The following is a 20,280-nucleotide window of genomic DNA, read 5'->3' on the forward strand; positions in this document are numbered from 1 at the left end:
GGTACTCCTCCCACATCACAAAAAAAACATAGATAGGTTTATCCCCCCCCCCCCCCCCCCCCCACACACACACACACACACACACACACACCCACCCCAAACAAAATGGCCTTAGTCTACAATAGTAACATATCACAATGACTGGCTATGGTAGGGATTAGATTGTGAGCTCCTCTGACGACAGTCAGTGACATGACTATAAAGTGCTGCAGAAGAGGTCAGTGCCATATACAGTAAATACATAATAGTAATAATATGGTAGGACATTACACTATGACTATGGTGGGATTAGATTGTGAGCTCCTCTGAGGACAGTCAGTGACATGACTATGTACTCTGTAATGTGCTGCAGAAGATGTCAGTGCTATATAAATACATAATAATAATATGGTAGGACATTACACTAGGGCTATGGCAGGATTAGAGTGTGAGCTCCTCTGAGGACAGTCCGTGACATGACTATGTACTCTGTAATGTGCTGCAGAAGATGTCAGTGCTATATAAATACATAATAATAATATGGTAGGACATTACACTAGGGCTATGGCAGGATTAGAGTGTGAGCTCCTCTGAGGACAGTCCGTGACATGACTATGTACTCTGTACAGTGTTGCATAATAATAATAATAATAATAATATGGTAGGACATTAGACAATATAGAAATACACAATACTCATATGGATAACTTGGTTGATGCCTCTCAGTAACAGGAAACCAGACTCTGATGAAGAGCAGAATGCTATATATGTAATACTGGTATCTTACATGGCGAAGTGAAGTGACAGACTAAATCTCTGTTTTCTACCTCAGTGTTCGCATAGATCCCAACTGTCCCTCTTTTAGAGGGACAGTCCCTCTTTGGGCCCCTTGTCCCTCTTTCCTCCTCATTTTTCAGGACTTTGTCCCTCTTTCTATGTAAATATATATACTTCTCTAATAAAAAAAATGTGTTTGACTCTAAACTTTATTTTCATCTTTTTAAATTGACATATTACTAAATTTAAAGTGTTAATATGAAGGAAAATGAGCCGGGAGAGAAAGGGCCAGTGTAGTTTGAATTATAAAACAACATATTTTTCGAATGAAATCTTTATATGCGTGACTAGGGGTGTGAAGGGGGCATGGTCAGGGGCGTGGCTTAAGTGTCCCTTTTTTGTCATCTCAAAAAGTTGGGAGGCATGGTGTTCCACTCATATTCTTTATTGAGATTCCAATAATGAAATGTGAAATTGTGAATCCTGTTATCAGACTCTGATCTGTGGGCTGGTCTGGGTTATGTGAGATCCTGTTATCAGACTCTGAGCTGTGGGCTGGTCTGGGTTACATGAGATCCTGTTATCAGACTCTGAGCTGTGGGCTGGTCTGGGTTATGTGAGATCCTGTTATCAGACTGGGCTGTGGGCTGGTCTGGGTTATGTGAGATCCTGTTATCAGACTCTGAGCTGTGGGCTGGTCTGGGTTATGTGAGATCCTGTTATCAGACTCTGAGCTGTGGGCTGGTCTGGGTTATGTGAGATCCTGTTATCAGACTCTGAGCTGTGGGCTGGTCTGGGTTATGTGAGATCCTGTTATCAGACTGAGCTGTGGGCTGGTCTGGGTTATGTGAGATCCTGTTATCAGACTCTGAGCTGTGGGCTGGTCTGGGTTATGTGAGATCCTGTTATCAGACTCTGGGCTGTGGGCTGGTCTGGGTTATGTGAGATCCTGTTATCAGACTCTGAGCTGTGGGCTGGTCTGGGTTACATGAGATCCTGTTATCAGACTCTGGGCTGGTCTGGGTTATGTGAGATCCTGTTATCAGACTCGGGGCTGGTCTGGGTTATGCGAGATCCTGTTATCAGACTCTGAGCTGTGGGCTGGTCTGGGTTACATGAGATCCTGTTATCAGACTCTGAGCTGTGGGCTGGTCTGGGTTATGCGAGATCCTGTTATCAGACTCTGAGCTGTGTGCTGGTCTGGGTTACATGAGATCCTGTTATCAGACTCTGGGCTGGTCTGGGTTATGTGAGATCCTGTTATCAGACTCGGGGCTGGTCTGGGTTATGCGAGATCCTGTTATCAGACTCTGAGCTGTGGGCTGGTCTGGGTTATGTGAGATCCTGTTATCAGACTCTGAGCTGTGGGCTGGTCTGGGTTATGTGAGATCCTGTTATCAGACTGAGCTGTGGGCTGGTCTGGGTTATGTGAGATCCTGTTATCAGACTGAGCTGTGGGCTGGTCTGGGTTATGTGAGATCCTGTTATCAGACTGAGCTGTGGGCTGGGCTGGGTTATGTGAGATCCTGTTATCAGACTGAGCTGTGGGCTGGTCTGGGTTATGTGAGATCCTGTTATCAGACTGAGCTGTGGGCTGGGCTGGGTTATGTGAGATCCTGTTATCAGACTGAGCTGTGGGCTGGTCTGGGTTATGTGAGATCCTGTTATCAGACTGAGCTGTGGGCTGGGCTGGGTTATGTGAGATCCTGTTATCAGACTCCGAGCTGTGGGCTGGTCTGGGTTATGTGAGATCCTGTTATCAGACTGAGCTGTGGGCTGGTCTGGGTTATGTGAGATCCTGTTATCAGACTGAGCTGTGGGCTGGGCTGGGTTATGTGAGATCCTGTTATCAGACTGAGCTGTGGGCTGGTCTGGGTTATGTGAGATCCTGTTATCAGACTGAGCTGTGGGCTGGGCTGGGTTATGTGAGATCCTGTTATCAGACTCCGAGCTGTGGGCTGGTCTGGGTTATGTGAGATCCTGTTATCAGACTCTGGGCTGTGGGCTGGTCTGGGTTATGTGAGATCCTGTTATCAGACTCTGAGCTGTGGGCTGGTCTGGGTTATGCGAGATCCTGTTATCAGACTCTGAGCTGTGGGCTGGTCTGGGTTATAAGAGATCCTGTTATCAGACTCTGAGCTGTGGGCTGGTCTGGGTTATGTGAGATCCTGTTATCAGACTCCGAGCTGTGGGCTGGTCTGGGTTATGCGAGATCCTGTTATCAGACTCCGAGCTGTGGGCTGGTCTGGGTTACATGAGATCCTGTTATCAGACTCTGGGCTGTGGGCTGGTCTGGGTTATGCGAGATCCTGTTATCAGACTGAGCTGTGGGCTGGTCTGGGTTATGCGAGATCCTGTTATCAGACTCTGGGCTGTGGGCTGGTCTGGGTTATGCGAGATCCTGTTATCAGACTCAGAGCTGTGGGCTGGTCTGGGTTACATGAGATCCTGTTATCAGACTCTGAGCTGTGGGCTGGTCTGGGTTATGCGAGATCCTGTTATCAGACTCTGGGCTGTGGGCTGGTCTGGGTTACATGAGATCCTGTTATCAGACTCTGAGCTGTGGGCTGGTCTGGGTTACATGAGATCCTGTTATCAGACTGAGCTGTGGGCTGGTCTGGGTTATGCGAGATCCTGTTATCAGACTCTGGGCTGTGGGCTGGTCTGGGTTATGCGAGATCCTGTTATCAGACTCTGGGCTGTGGGCTGGTCTGGGTTACATGAGATCCTGTTATCAGACTCTGAGCTGTGGGCTGGTCTGGGTTATGCGAGATCCTGTTATCAGACTCTGAGCTGTGGGCTGGTCTGGGTTATGCGAGATCCTGTTATCAGACTCCGAGCTGTGGGCTGGTCTGGGTAACGTGAGATCCTGTTATCAGACTCTGAGCTGTGGGCTGGTCTGGGTTATGTGAGACCCTGTTATCAGACTCTGAGCTGTGGGCTGGTCTGGGTTATGTGAGACCCTGTTATCAGACTCCGAGCTGTGGGCTGGGCTGGGTTATGTGAGATCCTGTTATCAGACTCCGAGCTGTGGGCTGGGCTGGGTTATGTGAGATCCTGTTATCAGACTCTGAGCTGTGGGATGGTCTGGGTTATGCGAGATCCTGTTATCAGACTCTGAGCTGGGGGCTGGTCTGGGTTATGTGAGATCCTGTTACCAGACACTGAGCTGTGGGCTGGTCTGGGTTATGTGAGATCCTGTTATCAGACTCCGAGCTGGGGGCTGGTCTGGGTTATGTGAGATCCTGTTATCAGACTCTGAGCTGTGGGCTGGTCTGGGTTATGTGAGATCCTGTTATCAGACTGAGCTGTGGGCTGGTCTGGGTTATGTGAGATCCTGTTATCAGACTCTGGGCTGTGGGCTGGTCTGGGTTACATGAGATCCTGTTATCAGACTCTGGGCTGTGGGCTGGTCTGGGTTATGCGAGATCCTGTTATCAGACTCTGGGCTGTGGGCTGGTCTGGGTTACATGAGATCCTGTTATCAGACTCTGAGCTGTGGGCTGGTCTGGGTTACATGAGATCCTGTTATCAGACTGAGCTGTGGGCTGGTCTGGGTTATGCGAGATCCTGTTATCAGACTCTGGGCTGTGGGCTGGTCTGGGTTATGCGAGATCCTGTTATCAGACTCTGGGCTGTGGGCTGGTCTGGGTTACATGAGATCCTGTTATCAGACTCTGAGCTGTGGGCTGGTCTGGGTTATGCGAGATCCTGTTATCAGACTCTGAGCTGTGGGCTGGTCTGGGTTATGCGAGATCCTGTTATCAGACTCCGAGCTGTGGGCTGGTCTGGGTAACGTGAGATCCTGTTATCAGACTCTGAGCTGTGGGCTGGTCTGGGTTATGTGAGACCCTGTTATCAGACTCTGAGCTGTGGGCTGGTCTGGGTTATGTGAGACCCTGTTATCAGACTCCGAGCTGTGGGCTGGGCTGGGTTATGTGAGATCCTGTTATCAGACTCCGAGCTGTGGGCTGGGCTGGGTTATGTGAGATCCTGTTATCAGACTCTGAGCTGTGGGCTGGTCTGGGTTATGTGAGATCCTGTTACCAGACACTGAGCTGTGGGCTGGTCTGGGTTATGTGAGATCCTGTTATCAGACTCCGAGCTGGGGGCTGGTCTGGGTTATGTGAGATCCTGTTATCAGACTCTGAGCTGTGGGCTGGTCTGGGTTATGTGAGATCCTGTTATCAGACTGAGCTGTGGGCTGGTCTGGGTTATGTGAGATCCTGTTATCAGACTCTGGGCTGTGGGCTGGTCTGGGTTACATGAGATCCTGTTATCAGACTCTGGGCTGTGGGCTGGTCTGGGTTATGCGAGATCCGGTTATCAGACTCTGAGCTGTGGGCTGGTCTGGGTTATAAGAGATCCTGTTATCAGACTCTGAGCTGGGGGCTGGTCTGGGTTATGCGAGATCCTGTTATCAGATTCTGAGCTGTGGGCTGGTCTGGGTTACAGGAGATCCTGTTATCAGACTCTGAGCTGTGGGCTGGTCTGGGTTATGTGAGATCCTGTTATCAGACTGAGCTGTCGGCTGGTCTGGGTAACGTGAGATCCTGTTATCAGACTCTGAGCTGTGGGCTGGTCTGGGTTATGCAAGATCCTGTTATCAGACTCCGAGCTGTGGGCTGGTGTGGGTTATGCGAGATCCTGTTATCAGACTGATAACAGGATCTCACATAACCCAGACCAGCCCACAGCTCAGTCTGATAACAGGATCTCGCATAACCCACACCAGCCCACAGCTCGGAGTCTGATAACAGGATCTTGCATAACCCAGACCAGCCCACAGCTCAGAGTCTGATAACAGGGTCTCACATAACCCAGACCAGCCCACAGCTCAGAGTCTGATAACAGGGTCTCACATAACCCAGACCAGCCCACAGCCCAGAGTCTGATAACAGGATCTCACATAACCCAGACCAGCCCACAGCTCAGACTCTGGGCTGTGGGCTGGTCTGGGTTACATGAGATCCTGTTATCAGACTGGGCTGTGGGCTGGTCTGGGTTATGCGAGATCCGGTTATCAGACTCTGAGCTGTGGGCTGGTCTGGGTTATAAGAGATCCTGTTATCAGACTCTGAGCTGGGGGCTGGTCTGGGTTATAAGAGATCCTGTTATCAGACTCTGAGCTGGGGGCTGGTCTGGGTTATGCGAGATCCTGTTATCAGATTCTGAGCTGTGGGCTAGTCTGGGTTACAGGAGATCCTGTTATCAGACTCTGAGCTGTGGGCTGGTCTGGGTTATGTGAGATCCTGTTATCAGACTGAGCTGTCGGCTGGTCTGGGTTATGTGAGATCCTGTTATCAGACTGAGCTGTCGGCTGGTCTGGGTAACGTGAGATCCTGTTATCAGACTCTGAGCTGTGGGCTGGTCTGGGTTATGTGAGACCCTGTTATCAGACTCTGAGCTGTGGGCTGGTCTGGGTTATGCAAGATCCTGTTATCAGACTCCGAGCTGTGGGCTGGTGTGGGTTATGCGAGATCCTGTTATCAGACTGATAACAGGATCTCACATAACCCAGACCAGCCCACAGCTCGGAGTCTGATAACAGGATCTTGCATAACCCAGACCAGCCCACAGCTCAGAGTCTGATAACAGGGTCTCACATAACCCAGACCAGCCCACAGCTCAGAGTCTGATAACAGGGTCTCACATAACCCAGACCAGCCCACAGCTCAGAGTCTGATAACAGGATCTCACGTTACCCAGACCAGCCCACAGCCCAGAGTCTGATAACAGGATCTCACATAACCCAGACCAGCCCACAGCTCAGACTCTGGGCTGTGGGCTGGTCTGGGTTACATGAGATCCTGTTATCAGACTCTGGGCTGTGGGCTGGTCTGGGTTATGCGAGATCCGGTTATCAGACTCTGAGCTGTGGGCTGGTCTGGGTTATGTGAGATCCTGTTATCAGACTCTGAGCTGTGGGCTGGTCTGGGTAACATGAGATCCTGTTATCAGACTCTGAGCTGGGGGCTGGTCTGGGTTATGCGAGATCCTGTTATCAGACTCTGAGCTGGGGGCTGGTCTGGGTTATGCGAGATCCTGTTATCAGACTCTGAGCTGTGGGCTGGTCTGGGTAACATGAGATCCTGTTATCAGACTCTGAGCTGTGGGCTGGTCTGGGTTATGTGAGATCCTGTTATCAGACTCCGAGCTGTGGGCTGGTCTGGGTTATGTGAGATCCTGTTATCAGACTCCGAGCTGTGGGCTGGGCTGGGTTATGTGAGATCCTGTTATCAGACTCCGAGCTGTGGGCTGGTCTGGGTTATGTGAGATCCTGTTATCAGACTCTGAGCTGTGGGCTGGTCTGGGTTATGTGAGATCCTGTTAGACTCTGAGCTGTGGCCTGGTCTGGGTTATGTGAGATCCTGTTATCAGACTCCGAGCTGTGGGCTGGTCTGGGTAACATGAGATCCTGTTATCAGACTCTGAGATCTGGGCTGGTCTAGGTTATGTGAGATCCTGTTATCAGACTCTAAGCTGTGGGCTGGTCTGGGTTATGCGAGATCCTGTTATTAGACTCTGAGATCTGGGCTGGTCTGGGTTATGTGAGATCCTGTTATCAGACTCTGAGCTGTGGGCTGGTCTGGGTTATGCGAGATCCTGTTATCAGACTCCGAGCTGTGGGCTGGTCTGGGTTATGTGAGATCCTGTTATCAGACTCTGAGCTGTGGGCTGGTCTGGGTTATGTGAGATCCTGTTATCAGACTCTGAGCTGTGGGCTGGTCTGGGTTACATGAGATCCTGTTATCAGACTCTGAGCTGTGGGCTGGTCTGGGTTACATGAGATCCTGTTATCAGACTCTGAGCTGGGGGCTGGTCTGGGTTATGCGAGATCCTGTTATCAGACTGAGCTGTGGGCTGGTCTCGGTTATGTGAGATCATCGCCCCCTCTGGCAGTACAGTGTAAGGTTCTCATGCAGCTTCTGCAGGAGTCTCGCATTCCAGATGCCCGCCTGTGGCTCTGTGTCAGTGACTGGCGGGTCACACCGCAGCGCCCCCAGCTGTTTACAGAGTAAACTGACAGCTGTACAAGAAGAAGGTAACCAACCTTAAGATTGTCTCATTTGTACAGCAGTTCTCAAAAGGCACCACGTATCCGACTTCATGTCCAATGTTTACGTCCATTTCGTCCGCCACCCGCATCGCCAGCCAGATGGCTGTCTGCTTCTGCACCTGCGTACACGCCACGGTGCCATGCTGATTGTGGGCAGAGAGGCAGTATTCAGCGCACCACTGGGGGATCTGCAGGGACAATAACACAGACATATTTTTATATTAACGCCAGTCACAGATCGGGGCTGTCAGTGTGGCCAGATTGAAACCAAACAGCCCGGTAGAAGGTTTTCTTGTCACTTAAAGAGAAACCGTAACCAAGAATTGAACTTCATCCCAATCAGTAGCTGATTCTCCCTTTCCCATGAGAAATCTATTCCTTTTCACAAACAGATCATCAGGGGGCGCTGTATGGCTGATATTGTGGTGAAACCCCTCCCACAGGAAACTGAGGACCATGGTCCTGGCAGTTTCCTGTCTGTCTGTGAACCTCGTTGCATTGTAGGAAATAGTTTACAGCAGTTTCCAACTGCCAAAAAAAAAAAAAAGCAAGCAGCCTCTACTTCCACTGACATCACCTACCAGCAGTAAAAATGTCACCATGTGATAAATGTCAGAATGTAAATCAGGGGGAGGAAAGCTTTTACAATGGGCATACACTGACTAAATCATTTATACATAATTACTGTAAAAATGAAGCATTTTTTTTATTACATTATTTACACTGGAGTTCCTCTTTAAAGTAAAACATAAGTGAAAACAAAGTGAAGAGAAACAATTGTATCTATCCTCCTAAAAATTACTTTTAGGGCCCGTTCGCACCTGTGCGATTAGCGAGTCATTCCCGCTAATCGCCTAAGCGCCAGCGCAATAGCAAGTATATGGCAGTGATCTCACTGCCGCGATTGGCGGTGATCGCGGGCAATTTGCGCCAATTGCGAAACGTGTTACATGCAGCATTTTGCCGCAATTCTGGAGTGATCGCGGTACAGTGCTTAACCTCACTGGCATTATGAATTTTTCTAGATTTAGGGTCTAAAAGCCATGCAATTTTTTCACAAGCTTTTAGACCCTAAAAACAAGGAAAAAAAAATAAAAACTGCAGATCTGCAGCAGCTCCTGCATATAACTCACTTAGGCACGGGATTACTGCTCTGAGCTGCGGATTTCAATCCCGAGCCTGACTCGGGATTACCACTAAGGAGGTGAATAAGGCACTGATCACAATCGCTCTGAATCGCGGAAGTGTGAGCAGTGATTTTACCGCGCTAACAAAATCACCCACGTTTTGCGAATTATGGTGTGAATGGGCCCTTAGATATCTCACAGTTTTATGTTTAAAAACTTAACACAGAGACAGCGAGACAAAACAATAAATCTGCTTTTTTGAGTGCTCAAATATATGAACTATTGACCTTTTTAATCTATCCTCTCCTGGCAGAGAACTGGGATTCCTCAAGAAAAAAAAAAAAGTGTTTTATGGCTGTAATTCCTTATCAGTAATCTGACTGGGTCCCGACTGGAGTAAAACGGTCAGTTGCAAAGCTGACTTATCAATATATGTGGGCAACTCTTTCAGGCAGAGAAAGCATATTTGTGTGCTAGGCACTGTACATACACGTCTATCTCATCATGTCGCATCTTAAAGTGGTCTGAAAGTCAGCATTACTACTTTGCTCTAAAAGATTCCTTACAGCTTGAAAGCTACTATCCCAGATTTTTTCTTAAGCAGAATATCACTGAAAGGGTTAAACAAAAGCACTTTATCCTGTTATTTAGCTTCAAATCCGCATCCAAACGGGAGAGAACAGAATCTGTTTACATTCCAATGTTGATACATGTGAGTGTAACAAGTGAAAAGTAGCTCTGTGTGCTTCAGGCACACAAACAGCTCAGAACAGCTCATTAGAAGATGTTAATATATAGTAAAAAGCAGTTTGAATAAAATGCAATGACAGGTTTCAGGGCAAGATAAACTACACTTTGGAAACTTGTAATTTGTAAACAGTCAATATTACTTATGCTCAAAAGCAAATCTGATAACTGTATTAGTAATAAGTAGGTAAACACATTTTTATTGAATGTTATGTCGCAGTTTCAGACCATTTTAAAGTGTACCTGAGATGACACACTGATAAAAAATTCATACATACCTGGGGCTTCCTCCAGCCCCCTCGGGCCCGATTGCTCCCTCGGTGCTGTCCTCCGCCTCCTCGATCTTCCATAAGGGGCATCTTCGGCCAGTCGGCGCATGCACAGTGTGGCTGCGCGTGCTCCCACAGCCAGAAGAGTTCTGCGTCTGCAACGGGAGCACGGCGGGACAGTCACACCTCCCAATATTGCTAGCCGTCACCGCCGCACACCTGATTGACCACGATGGCCCGACGTCTTGCAACATGTCCGATCGACCTGCCCGGCCTGAAATTGGTTGCATCGTTGATCCGGCATGCACCAAATTATCAAATCGGATGGTCGATTAGCTGCCAAGTCCCTAGATGTAAGGGTACCGTTAGGGTACATACACATCCAATTTTAAAGAAGCGTCTTTGAATACGGCTGAGCAGAGATGTCTCTTACAATGATGACCTGCACTATTTTTAAGATGCGTACACACATCCAATTTTGATTGGCCAAACACTTGGCTAGGCTGCGCCCAGGATTGGCTGGAGTGTATTGCTGCTTGTAAGCAAGTATTGAAGGTTTGTATTTACAGGTCTGCTTAGCATTCAGCTTGAAATAAATATACAGGAAGTACAAATACTATTGTAAAGACCATGCGTACTTTCAGCACTGTTACAGGAGGCTACGTGCTTCCAAAACCAACATCTGTAAAATAAACTGCAACAATGTGTATTGCCCCACAGCAAACACATTATATTTCACTTGTTTTCCAGCCTGCAGCCTGCTCCAGCTCGCTATGGCGCTGCAAAGAAAGTTCTAGAGAGGACAATAGATAAGTCGATACAACATACCCACTGACTGCTTTGCACTGAACTAGTAAGGCATAGGAGGGAAGGAGCATAGATACAATGGCAGAGGCGTAGGCGTATGGGTGAGCAAGGGGGAACGCATATCTCCGGGCACAGAGCATGGTCACCGCACCCCTGAGTTAGAGGCGGCTCGCTGGCTGCCCGAAGTGCTCCTGCTTTTCTCATCTCCTTTGCAAAGGAGTGCAGAAGTGTTAGCAGCAGAACAGGAGGGGGGAGGGGGGGGGCACATCTGGCTAAAGGGGGGGGGAACATTTGACTATCTAAACAGAAGTTGTACATTTGGCTCCACCCATGACCACACCCACATTCTGATGCGTGGCCATGCCCAATTTGTCCGGAGGGGGCGCATAAACTGCCTTTGTCCCCAGGCGCTGAAAAGCCTAGCTACACCTCTATACAATGGGGTATATTCACAGAAGGACAGTAATCCTTGCCATGGCAGAACCGGGAGAATCGCAATCATGTTTGCCCACCGATTGTCGATTACCATCCAATCCCAGATTGCATTGAGTAGGGACACTTGGGGGTTTGCTCAGGTCAGGGACATTCTATTTGTTTCAGACTGGGTTGAGTATGGACTTTCAATGTGCATCCCAGCAGGGCAGATGGTCTTAGAATTGTCATCTGTATGGCAGAAGCAGTGGTGTAGGGCTGCAGTTACAGCCGTTGCCACCGCGACGTGCTCCTGCAGGGCCTGTCTGTCCTCCCCATGTGCTGCATGGGGGGCGCATGCAGAGCGGTTAATTGTGATACTTCCGCTGCCCGGGATGCACCGCCGCATGTACTTACTTCCTGGTCCTGCGTTCCATCTCAAAGTAACAGCGCCCCCTAGGGTAATTACCCGCATTGCGCCCACCACTATGCTCCCGCCTGTCTACATATACTGTGGGCATCTATACCTGGCTACCTGTCAATGGCATAACAATCGCCCCCGCAGTGGATGCAATTGCAGGGGGGCCCGGAGGATGGGGGGGGGAGCCTGTGGGGAGCCGGCGGCTCTTGGGCCCACCCAGGGCCGTTTTAAGAGGCGGGCGGGGGCGGGTTGCAGCAGCAGGCACACAGCCACAGGGAGGGGTGCCGGAACCCACCCTTCCTCACCTCGGACCCCCTTCAGAGCTCCCCCTCCAAAAATTAGAGCAGCGAGCAGGGAGACTCACCACTTCCATGTTCCGTACGTAGGAGCTCCATGTGCTGCCGGTCTTCTCTGCCCCCAAAGCTGCTCACTCTACACATTGGCTACACTGCTCATCTCCACTGTTACACTCCCCCCCCCCCGCCATTCAGAGTTGGGTAATAATAGCAGAACTACACCACCGCTACCGCCACAGTCACCACTGTTACCCGAAGTTCGACTATGCTATAGCTGGAGTTCAATGCCAAAATTTCCCTGTTGGTGCCACCATAGCCCCTAGTTGTACTTTCACCTGCGGAGGGGATTTATCAGGGGCACGCAGCGCATTCATTTGAAAAAGTCGCAAGATAATTTAGGCGAGACATTACATATCGTTATTACTAGCAATAATCGGTAAATAAATTAAGCGCAACATTAACAAAATCGATAACTAAAAATGGTAAAGAACGATTTAATTGCGATTACATTATCGGTAAATTAGCAGATAATGTTGAACCTAACGATAACCTAACCTCTCCCTACTCTCACACAGAACCCTTCCCTGGTGGTGCCTAACCCCAAGACCCCCCTGGTGGTGCCTAACCCCAAGACCCCCCCCTGGTGGTGCCTAACCCCAAGACCCCCCCCTGGTGGTGCCTAACCCCAAGACCCCCCCTGGTGGTGCCTAACCCCAAGACCCCCCCTGGTGGTGTCTAACCCCAAGACCCCCCCTGGTGGTGCCTAACCCCAAGACCCCCCCTGGTGGTGCCTAACCCCAAGACCCCCCCTGGTGGTGCCTAACCCCAAGACCCCCCTGGTAGTGCCTAACCCCAAGACCCCCCCTGGTGGTGCCTAACCCCAAGACCCCCCCTGGTGGTGCCTAACCCCAAGACCCCCCCTGGTGGTGCCTAACCCCAAGACCCCCCCTGGTGGTGCCTAACCCCAAGACCCCCCCTGGTGGTGCCTATCCTTAGCACCCCCTGATCCCCACTACCAATAATACGATACATTTCAATGTAATTGCAGCCGCCCGCTAAATAGCGCAACGGCTTTCTATATTATGATAAACAACAATTATGCCCACATATATTGATAAACAACAATTGTGCCCATTTTTTTGGCCACGACTTTTTCAACTGCTCCTCACACAGCACCCCAATGACCGGTCTCACAGTACATAACCCCAATATGTGTCCTTGCCAGATACGCAGGCTGCAATTTTCCCCGCGCAGAACGCCCACCACTGCCGCCACGCCATTTCTCTGAAGTTTAAACAACTCTGCTTTTAATTAACTCTGTGATTACAGCCTATATTCTTTTTACATTTCTAGATTATTCCCAGTCTGCAGAGAACGCGCCGTGACATAGCTCAACATTAGCATAGTAACGCGACGCCATATGGAGAAATACAGGCGGCAGCGGCATAAAAACATAAACAAGAAAAAATCCACCACGGCATCTTTTTATCTCACGCAGTTTTAAAGGCCTTTCATCTGAATGTTTATATCAGTTTCCGGACTCTGACCGTCTATAGAAATGGTAATAGGTGACTTAAAGAGGCCCTGTAGTGACATAGAAAGCAGTAAATCATTCAGGATCCCCAATGTTACAGCAATTATCTTGGTTTCAGCTTCAGAAACACTTCCCTACAGCCCCCGGTCCACCCATGATGCCAAGTGAGGCGACTTGCTCAGGCGGCAGAAGTCTGGGGGCAGCAATAGGCAGAATCAGGAAGTGAACAGAGTGTCTGGCTAACCTATACTGGATCACACGATGGCCAGGGGCCCCGGACCCCTCTCACTGGCCGGGGCCCCAAGGCCAACACGTGATACCTGGAGGGGAGTGCAGGTGGGCCTGGACCTCTCACACCCAGGCTCTGGACCTCTCACATCCAGAAAACCCACCAACACTGCCTCCATACTGAATGCTAAATTCAACACACACAAGCAATAGAACACAGCAGTACATGCATCCAGCTACATTTGAAATTGGTCAGCAGGTGCTCGTCAGCCAATCAGGATGCACTGTCATACACCCTTTACCTGCCATACCACATCTAGCAGCCATTAGCATCCAGTTGGATGCCTGCACGGGCGGTCCTGCTAGCGACGCAATCTTGCGATGGCGTCCAACTGAAGCCTCCCACCTGAATGCTAATGGCTGCTAGATGTGGTATGGCAGGTAAAGGGTGTATGACAGTGCATCCTGATTGGCTGACGAGCACCTGCTGACCAATTTCAAATGTAGCTGAATGCATGTACTGCTGTGTTCTATTGCTTGTGTGTTGAATTTAACCTATACTGGAGGCAGCTGCACCTGGCTAACCTATCTTGGGGACAACTGTACCTAGCTACCAATACTGGGGGCGCCTATACCTGGCTACCTACCTATACTGAGGGTGTTTCGGGGGGGTCGCTCTCTGAAGGCCTCCCTCCCATTTCAGTGACAGGATTTCTCACCGAAACATTACCGGCTAATCACATGATAGGAATCACGGGCTGCAGAGGCAGATACATAGTGGCAGCTGATGACGAAGGGGAAGAAGAAGCTTCAGCACTGGAGGTGAGCGGAGAGGTGAGTGACTCTCTCTCATTGGGCTGGCTGCTGCTGCTAGTCCTCTCTCCTCCGTCTGCCAGGACTCCCCACACGTAATGTGGGAGCTGCTAGGGGGTGCTTTAGCATTGGAAATCCCCCCCCCCCCCCTTCCTGGGAGCCTCCCCTGTCAATAATGAAGATAATTATCATATTCATCAACAGTGGTGCAAAGAAAATTGAACAAAAAAAGTTGTTTCCTGCTGTAACCAATCAGGTTTTCACTGTTAAAGCCGTATAAAAACCTGACAGAATATTCAATAAAAACAGGTTTTCCTACTTTGTATATGCCATACGGTTATCATATTTGCTTTTGTGCATAAGTATTATTCATTTAGAAATTACAAGTTCCCAAAGTACAGGTTTTTTTTTCGCTCAGAGCGGACATTGCATTTTATTGATAACCATTTTATTCATCTTGAATTTTAAGCTGAAATTGTCTGTCTGTGTTCAGGAGTGTCTGCACTTTCAGAGAAGTATATACTGTACTTAATTGTATCAAGTGAGGAATGTAAAACACAAGATAACATTATCTCCAGTTCGGATGCGTCCAGCTTTCTCTGCAGGGAACTTGTAAGTCCTGTGTTTAACTAATTAAATGCTGTTCTAGCAAAAAAAAATAAATAAAAAAAATAAAAAAAAAATGGTGATAGTATACTGTATAATATGCTGTAAATCTTTTAGAGCAAAGAAGAAATGCTGGGTTTCATTCTGCTTTAAGTGAAACAAGAATTCTGATTGGCTGCTCTGGGAAACTGCTCTGTAATAGCACCAATTATATTTGCAAGTTGGTCTGATCAATCTAATCCTCTCGGTCTTGTGTTTCCAACGGTTAGGAGAAGAATGCAGACAAATGGAGTGAAAAAAGTAAAAAAAATAAATAAAGAAATAGTTTCAATCTATAAGGGAAGAAGGAAAAAAAAAAAAAGAAAAGAAAAGGATACCGTAGTTACATTTGAAAAAAAAAAAATTAAAAAAAATAGATCATAGCCAAGCTGTTTCCACCAACCTTCGCTACTTCCCCCCCCCCCCCCCCCCACTAAAATATTCAACACCCCCTGTGGAAATTTCGGCAGACGCAGCTGATAATTGGCACTCAGTTATTCCAGGTGCACCTTAAATATAAAAGTGAGAGTGACGCGAGGCGTTCCGATGCCATTAGGTACTCGGGAAGGTGTAAATCCTGCGGTGTAATCCCAGGAAAGATGAAGTGACAGGAAAATTACGGCCCCGCTGCGCTGACGATCTCTTGTCGTGATCGGGAATGTCACCTCACGCTGGGGACAAGAGCTCTCATCAATATAAACATCCCCTCCACCTGCATGCCACACCGTACCCACAGCTGGGGGACTGGTTATCACTCCTGTATCTGAGCCGTGTGTGTGGGCGACAGGCCAGAGAAGAGGGGGGGGGGGGGGGGGGGGTTGTAGGGAACCCCCATGACTGGCTCGGTCTTTTTCCGGATGAGAAATGCAGGAATGACATATTTATTCTCTGAATGTACTTTTCACAGAGAACACGGAGTGCAAAACACTGCGTCCTCCAAACTCTGCACTCAGAGATCTAAATAGTACGTCCAAACTTTCCTGGAGGAGCTTAAAGAGAATCCGTGACCAAGAATTAAACTTTATCCCAATCAGTAGCTGATACCCCCTTTCCCATGAGAAAGCTTTACCTTTTCTCTAATAGACCATCAGGGGGCGCTGTATGGCTGATATTGTGGTGAAACCCCTCCCACAGTGTGATGTCAGGACCATGGTTCTGACACACTGTGGGAGCCTTGTTGCATTGTGGGAAATAACAGGTGTTTCCAACTGCCAAAACAGCAAGCAGCATCTCCTTCCAGTGGCATCACCTGCCAGCAGTAAAAATGTCACCATGTGATAAATGTCAGAATGTAAATCAGGGTGAGGAAAGATTTTACAATGGGCCAACACTGACTAAATCATTGATACATAATTATTGTAAAAATGAAGCACTTTTTTTTTTTTATTACATAGTTTTCACTGGAGTTCCTCTTTAAAAGGACTCACGAGGCAAAATATTAAATCTAGTTTTATTTATGTGGAGCTTCTTTCAGCCCCTAGACGTCACGTGTGTCCCTCGGCACAGCTCTGGTCTTGTCCAGTGTCCCGCTGGCTGCCTCGAATGCTACGTACACACATGCGACAACGATCGTTCGTTGAGGACGACGAACGAACTTTTAATTGACGAAAGAACGACCGAAGTAAAGTTAGTTGTAAAAAGTGTGTAACGATCACATCGTTAGAACGAATGTTACACCACGTAAAAGCACTTAATGCGCCTGCGCATAAAATTGTAAAGTTCCTTGGAGAAAAAGTGAAATACGCATGTCCAGCCTGGTACGAACGATCGTTTCCAACGATGTACCACTTTTGCTAACGATCGTCGGTGGTAAAAATCCGCCAAGACAGAACTTTGTTTTGTAGCGATTTCCCTCGTTCGTCGTTTGCCTTAATAGTCGTTGGTTCGTTTTTTGTAACGATCGTCGTTGGTAAAGATCGGGGAACGATCGTTACAAACGACTATAGTCGCATGTGTGTACGCACCTTAAGGATAGCCGGCCTGCAATGGGTCTCAGTCCTCTGCACATGCGTAGGCACGTGAGAGTGCTCACGCTATCGGAAGCATGCGCAGTACACACCTGGTGACATGTGCGCATACTCTCGTTAATGGTTGATAATGCTACGATACGATTTTCTGACAGATTTACTATCAGATCGGTTATTTCTGACAGGTCCAATCTGATTTCTAATTGATATTCAAATCAATTTTCTGATCACTTCTATGGAAAATCAAATCGGAAAATCGATCGGAAATCAGATTGGGACCCAAATGACATCTAGGAGTTGGAAGTAAAACTAGATTTAAGAAAACCCGAGGTGACATGATGAGATAGACAGGTGTATGTACAGTGCCCAGCACACAAATAACTATGCTGTGTTCCTTTTTTTCCCTTTCTCTGCCTGAAAGAGTTAAACATCAGGTATGTAAGTGGCAGTTCCTGTCTGAGTCAGGACTAGGTCAGACTAGTGTGACCCCCACTGATAAGAAATTACAGCCATAAAACTCTTTCCTAGCAGAAAATGGCTTTTGAGAGCAGGAAAGAGATAAAAAGGGTCAATAGTTCATACGTTTTAGATCTGGCAGTGAATGTGTCATTGTGCAAAAACAATAAAACAGTTAAAACTTAAAAAGTTGATTTAAATATAAAACTGTGGAATCTTTAAGGGAACAAGAGATGAACCTAGACGGGAAAATGAAAAAGATTTTATACATACCTGGGGCTTCCTCCAGCCCCATACGCTCTGATCGATCCCACGCCGCCGTCCTCCGCTGCCTGCATCTACGAGAACCGGCTCCTGTCACTGACGTCATCAGAGCCGGGCTACGCAGGAGAAGTGCGCCCTCTACGTATCTCTCCAGCGGCTGTTGCAGAGATACGCAAACAGCGCACTTCCCTTACGCTTAGACTGGCTCCGACTGACGGAACAGCGGGGAGCTGGTTCTCGTAGCTGCGGGCAGCGGAGGACGGCGGCGTGGGAGCGATCAGAGCGTATGGGGCTGGAGGAAGCCCCAGGTATGTATAAAATCTTTATTTATTTAATTGATTCTATGGTTCCCTTTAACCTCCTTGCCGGTTATCCCGAACATAGTTCGGGGTAACCTGCGCAGGAGGATTTCTCAGGCCCCGCTGGGCCGATTTGCATAATTTTTTTTTTCCTACGTACGTGTAGTACGCGATCGCCGCCGCTCGCCGCCGATTCGCCGCTGCCTGCCGCGCCGAGCCGCCCCCCCCCCGCCCCAGACCCCTGCGCAGCCTGGCCAATCAGTGCCAGGCAGCGCTAAGGGGCGGATCGGGATTCCCTCTGACGTCTCAACGGGATTCCCTGCATACTCTGATCGCCGAAGGCGATTGGAGGAGTGGGTGGGGGGATGCCGCCGCTGAGCGGCTATCATGTAGCGAGCCCTGGGCTCGCTACATGATTTAAAAAAAATAAATAAAAAAATAAAAAAAAAAGTGCAGCGCTGCCTCCTTGCCTAATTTTTTATAACGGCAAGGAGGTTAAAAAGGACGATATACTGTATATATACTGTATACATAATGGTTTATTTCATTAGTTTATTTTTACCTTTGGTATCCTTTAATATTTTGCCTCATGAGTCTTTTAAAGAGAAACTGTAGTGAAAATATCAATGAATACAATTGCTTTTTTTTTTTTTTTTTTTTTTTTTTTTTTTACACAATATAATAATAATACGAACATTTATATAGCGCTTTTCTCCTGTCGGACTCAAAGCGCTCATTTATAAAATTATTTCGTGAGTGTTTGTTTCCCCATTGTAAAATCTTTTCTTACCCCGATTTACATTCCAAAATCTATCACAGATCTTTAGTCCTGTCAGATGATCTTTGCAGAATGTTTGGTTACTAAGAGTTCTAAAGCCAGTAAAAAAAAAACAAAACAAAAAAAAAGCACCTGCCAGAATGCTCTGGGAGAAGAATGCTGCATAGCTAAACGGCCTAAGCTAAGCAACACTGGGAGGGTGGGACAACATTCAAGAAACAGCAATATATAGATATAGGAAAGCTTTATGAAACCAGGAAAATTACTGTAATAGTAGAATCCAGTAAATTATTCAGGATACCCGCTATGTCACTACAGGGCCTCTTTAGCTCCATGCAAACGCTCAACCACAGTCTCCCGAACCGAATGACAGGTCAGCAAAGAATTGTTTAACCACTTGAGGACCACGGGTTGAAACCCCCCTAAAGACCAGGCCATTTTTTACAAAATAGGTCACTGCAGCTTTAAAGCCTTGCTGCAGGGCCGCACAACTCAGCACACGAGTGATTCCCCCACACCTCTTCTTTTTTGTCCACCAGCAGAACTTTCTGTTGGTGGGCTATGATCTCTCCCAGGATTTTTTTTTTTTTAATAAATATTTTATTTATTTTCCAATAAATTTGCTTTTTTATTTTAAACACCCGCCCCTCTTTCCCACCCCCCGCCAGCTGATCCCTGTGATTGACTCTCATAGGCTGATACCTATGACAGCCGATCACTCCTGAGCCACTAGAGGCGACAACAGTGTCACACAGCTGTCCAATACATCGCTGATGTAGATTGCAGCGCTGTACCTAGTAAATCGATGCCTGTTTTGCCAACAGTCTCCTAGCGGCGATCGTTCATTTAAGCGGGGATTGCGCACGCATCGGCGCACACCGATAGGCGTTAGGTGGTTCTGGGGCTGCCGCTGCCTCCATGCCAATTGCCGTGCAGCGGTCCTATAGTGGTTAACAATGATGGTAAACATAGTAGGAAGATGCGTGGCGTTTGCTGGATAATTTTAGTTATGGGTTAAATGTTAGCGAGAAACCGTACAGCGCACCAGACCGTCCTTCCCCGTCTCTCTGGAAACCGATTGCAGGAAGAGCACAATCTGAAGAGACTCCCAGGAAGATTAATGAACGGTATTGACGCTGCAATTGATCCCGGGGGGGGGGGGGGGGGGGGGTGGGCCACTTCCATGCAGGGAAACTGTAATATCCTGCTGGAGGCAGCCAGGGAATATCCCACTCCTTCACCTAATGAGCAGATTTATTACTACAAAGCTCTGCAAGCCTCACTTATCAAAGTCCCCGGAAGAGAAAGAGCTGCCTGGGTGGCCTACCTTTACCAAGAAGACATTAAAGGGCCACTCCAGCGGAAAAAAATGAAGCAGCTAAAATCTGACAGAACCAACAGG

General features: G+C 48.1%; 1 protein-coding gene across 2 annotated transcripts in view; it reads right to left on the reverse strand.

Annotated features, from left to right (window-relative positions):
- The window catches only part of DHX32 (DEAH-box helicase 32 (putative)), a 118,058-nt gene that overhangs the window by 62,908 nt on the left and 34,870 nt on the right, over positions 1-20,280 (reverse strand). For both annotated transcript variants that reach the window (XM_068255728.1, XM_068255727.1), the window contains one exon: positions 7,811-8,004. In XM_068255728.1, the coding sequence (XP_068111829.1) occupies positions 7,811-8,004 (194 nt within the window). The remainder of the gene's footprint in view (positions 1-7,810; positions 8,005-20,280) is intronic.

This window comes from Hyperolius riggenbachi, chromosome 10 (genome assembly GCF_040937935.1).
Source record: "Hyperolius riggenbachi isolate aHypRig1 chromosome 10, aHypRig1.pri, whole genome shotgun sequence".
Taxonomy (NCBI): domain Eukaryota; kingdom Metazoa; phylum Chordata; class Amphibia; order Anura; family Hyperoliidae; genus Hyperolius; species Hyperolius riggenbachi.